Source organism: Buceros rhinoceros, unplaced genomic scaffold, assembly GCF_000710305.1.
Source record: "Buceros rhinoceros silvestris isolate BGI_N320 unplaced genomic scaffold, ASM71030v1 scaffold28501, whole genome shotgun sequence".
Classification (NCBI taxonomy): domain Eukaryota; kingdom Metazoa; phylum Chordata; class Aves; order Bucerotiformes; family Bucerotidae; genus Buceros; species Buceros rhinoceros.
Genome location: NW_010396369.1, coordinates 1275 through 5136, shown reverse-complemented (window position 1 = coordinate 5136; position 3862 = coordinate 1275). Strand labels below are relative to the sequence as shown.

General features: G+C 62.2%; 1 protein-coding gene across 1 annotated transcript in view; it reads left to right on the top strand.

Annotated features, from left to right (window-relative positions):
- Positions 1-33: 33 nt before the first annotated feature.
- Positions 34-3862, top strand: part of CACTIN (cactin, spliceosome C complex subunit) — a 4758-nt gene continuing 929 nt past the window's right edge. The window contains exons 1-8 of the mRNA XM_010145895.1: positions 34-573; positions 1120-1215; positions 1674-1819; positions 1904-2066; positions 2184-2301; positions 2531-2723; positions 3070-3192; positions 3341-3609. Coding sequence (XP_010144197.1) covers positions 34-573; positions 1120-1215; positions 1674-1819; positions 1904-2066; positions 2184-2301; positions 2531-2723; positions 3070-3192; positions 3341-3609 — 1648 coding nt within the window. The remainder of the gene's footprint in view (positions 574-1119; positions 1216-1673; positions 1820-1903; positions 2067-2183; positions 2302-2530; positions 2724-3069; positions 3193-3340; positions 3610-3862) is intronic.

Below are 3862 nucleotides of genomic sequence, written 5' to 3'. Positions count from 1 at the left end.
GCGCTCTCCGCTCCAGAGCACCCACTGGCCAACATGGAGCCAGAAACCATCTGCCAGCTGACACACGACTTTCTCCCTCACCCCAGCTCCGACTCTGGCAATGAGAGACAGAAATGGAAGAAGAAAAGCAAAAGCAGGGACCAGCACCATAAAAGCCAGAAGAAACACCGCTCACGGTCCCGGGGTCGCTCCTCTGGCTCGAGCTCAGAGCGCGAGCAAGACAAGAGGAGAGCCCAGAGCAGAGAGCGGCGGAGGAAGAGAGATGGCTCCAAGTCCTCTGTGTCCTCCGTCAGCTCTCCCTCCCCACCATGCTCTCGGGGCAGGGTGGAGACGGGGCAGCAGCTGAGCCTCCAGGAGCGCTTGAGGCTGAAGGAGGAGAAGAAGAAGCAGGCTGCGCTCATGAAAGCCTTGGAGACACCTGAAGAGAAACGGGCTCGCCGGCTGGCCAAGAAGGAGGCCAAAGAAAGGAAGAAGCGGGAGAAGATGGGGTGGGGAGAGGAGTACATGGGTTACACCAACACCGACAATCCCTTTGGGGACAACAACCTGCTGGGCACCTTCATCTGGAGCAAGGTGAGCTCTGCTCCGCGCCCATGTGTTGTAGGAGGCTGTTCAGAGATCGTGCTGCTGCGGCCAATGCGGAACAGGCCGGAGGAGCAGTGGGGCATCGGGGGGGACCTCTGCTGGGGGTGGGAACCTCCAGCACTGAAAGCAGCCACGCGAGAGCAAAGCGCTTGTCTGGGGCAGCAGCTGGGCAGCTCAGACAAGCTCAGCGGTGGTTTACCCCCTTGCTTGTGAAGGCCAAGGTCTGTAGGCAGGGGTCTGGGACGTGGAGGTGGGTCAGGGTGCAGGAGAGGACCCAGACCTGCTGGGAGCAGCAAGCCAAGTGCCGGGCAGTGTTTACTGGGGGGTTAGCACCCGGCAGGTCGCCTAGCCTCCCTGGGCTGAGCCTGGGTTTCACTGAGGCACTTCAGGAGCAGGAGTTGAGGGGTCTGTGGACCTTCGACAGGGTCAAAGTGTGCTGGAGCAGCAGAAATGGGTGGATGTGACGTTTGCCGGCTGGTGAGGGGCTGTGGAGGTCGCTGGGTGTCACGGCTTCCCTTGGCTGCTCTGTTTCAGGCGCTGGAAAAGAAAGGGATCAGCCACCTGGATGAGAAGGACCTGAAGGAGAGGAACAAGCGAATCCAGGAGGACAATCGCCTGGAGCTGCAGAAGGTGGGATCAGCTGTCCCTTCCTTCCCACCGTCTGACAGAGGACCCTGCAGACAGACCAGTTCTCCCAGTTGCTCACGTTGAAGTCCTGTTCTCACTAGGGGTGCTCGTAGACTGTAGAATCAGGGGGGCCACAGTACACTGAGTTCTGCTCTTCCACGTTGAGAAGACTCTTCTCTTGGGGTTGAGTCCAGCTCAGGAGGTGCTGAGGAGGATGAGTGCCAGGTCATGGCACTGAAGCGCTCGGTGGTGCCTGTGTCCCCTGTCCTCCCAAGGGCTGGCTGGCAGCAAGCAGCCGGGCACCACCTGATCACGCTGGCGCTGCTTCCGTGCGGCTCCTGGCTCCTGTGGGAGCCCAGGGCTGATGGCAGGAGCTGAGATGGCTGAACGAGAGAGTTATGGCCGCGTCCTTGAGCAGGCCCCGTCTGCAGAGGCCTCATGTCTCCCTCTGCCCTGGGCAGGTGAAGCAGCTACGCCTGGAGCGAGAGCGGGAGAAGGCGATGCGTGAGCAGGAGCTGGAGATGCTGCAGCGGGAGAAAGAGGCAGAGCACTTCAAAACCTGGGAGGAGCAGGAGGACAACTTCCACCTGCAGCAGGCCAAGCTGCGGTGGGTGTGCGGCTTCGTGGGGCCAGGCGTGCCAGGGAGCGGAGGATGACAGGCACCACTCACTGTCCCTCTGCTCTCACCCAGGTCCAAGATCCGGATTCGGGATGGGAGGGCAAAACCCATTGACCTCCTGGCCAAGTACATCAGCGCGGAGGATGACGACCTGGCCGTGGAGATGCACGAGCCCTACACCTTCCTGAACGGCCTGACTGTCTCCGACATGGAGGATCTGGTGGAGGACATCCAGGTGCCGGCTCTGCCGCCCCTGTGCAGCAGCTCAGAGCATGTCCCCCCCAGCTCTGCTTCCCTGCCCATGGTGCTGAGCAGATACGTGATGTGCTGCTTGTCTCCTGCCTGCCTGCAGGTTTACATGGAGCTGGAGCAAGGGAAGAACGTGGACTTCTGGAGAGACATGACCATCATCACGGAGGATGAGATAGCCAAGCTTCGCAAACTAGAGGCCTCTGGGAAGGGAGGACCAGGTAAGCGGGAGGGCAGAGCCTGGTGCGGGTGTCACGGGGAGTGTGAGCGGTGGGTAAAGCAGGGCGCAGGCTCTGCCGCGTGTGCTCAGGCTCAGGGGGGCTCTCTGGGATCTGCTGGCAGAGCTGTGGACCTGGCAGCCACCCCTGCTGGGGTCCAGCCTGGGAGGGCCCGGGCGAAGGCAGGCTGAGCCCTCGGAGACTGACTGGCCACCCTTGCCTGTCTGCTCAGGAGAGCGTCGGGACGGTGTCAATGCCTCCGTCAGCTCAGACGTCCAGTCCGTGTTCAAGGGGAAGACGTACAACCAGCTGCAGGTGCTGTACCAGGGCATCGAGAGCAAGATCCATGCAGGAGGCCCCAACCTCGACATTGGGTACTGGGAGAGCCTGCTGCAGCAGCTGAAGGCTTACATGGCTCGGGCCAGGTGAGAGCAGGGACCATCCCCTGGCCAGAGCCGGGGAAAGGGGCAGTGCAGACCCTGCCATGAGCAGAGTTGGGGAGGCACCATCCTGAAGTTGTGGTGGAGGGGTTTTATAGCTTTTCCGAGATGGTCGGTTACCTCAAGAGGGGAGAAGGGCTGGACACGCAGTCCCTTTTCCAGCAGTGATGTTCACAGCACGGCCTCCAAGAGGGAACCAAACTGGAGGGTTCTTCAGCCCCAAACGGTACAAATCCCAGCAGGTTCTGCCAGGTGCGGTGGGTGTCCCAGCTCTGGGCAGCGTGAGGTGGTTCTGCCGGGTGGGACCCAATGGTTCATCTCCTCTTGGCAGGCTGCGGGAGCGGCACCAGGACGTGCTGCGCCAGAAGCTGTACAAGCTGAAGCAGGAGCAGGGTGTGGAGAGCGAACCTCTCTTCCCTATCATCAAGCAGGAGCCGGCCTCCCCCAGCGACAGGTATGCAGCCCTTTCCTTGGGGAGCGTGTGGGGCACCCAGGACAGGAGATGCAGCCTTGTGCTCCCATCCTTCCGCTGGCAGACCTCAGGCGAGCGGAGAACAAGGGTACCATCCCCATCCCAGTTTGCTCTTCCATCTGGCCTGCAGGCTGGATCCAGAGGAGAACATCGTGGTGCAGCCAGGGCCGTCCTCGGAGGCGGAGGCCGAGCAGGACGCTGAGACCAAAGGAGAGGCAGAGGGGGAAGCCGTGCTGATGGAGGAGGACCTGATCCAGCAGAGCCTGGACGACTACGACGCGGGCAAGTACAGCCCCCGGCTGCTGAGCCCCAACGAGCTGCCCTTTGATGCCCACGTGCTGGAGGCCGAGGAGGATACGCACCGGCTGCTGCTTCTGCGCCAGCAGCTGCAGGTCACAGGTAGGAGCCCCCTGGGCAGCTCTGTGCCTGCCGGCCCCGCAGCCTGCCTGGCTCAGGGAGCGTGCGTGTGCGTCGGGGTGCAGGGCGGGAGGGGGACGCTGCCCTGCAGAGCAGGGTCTGGAGCTCACATCCAGAGCTGGCCTGGCAGAGGGATGTCCCCAGGCAGCGAAGGGCACTGTGGCCCAGACAAAAGCAGCGAGATGGGGCTCAGGCCACTGGCATTCCCTGTAGGGTCCCTGCACCAGGTCCTTCA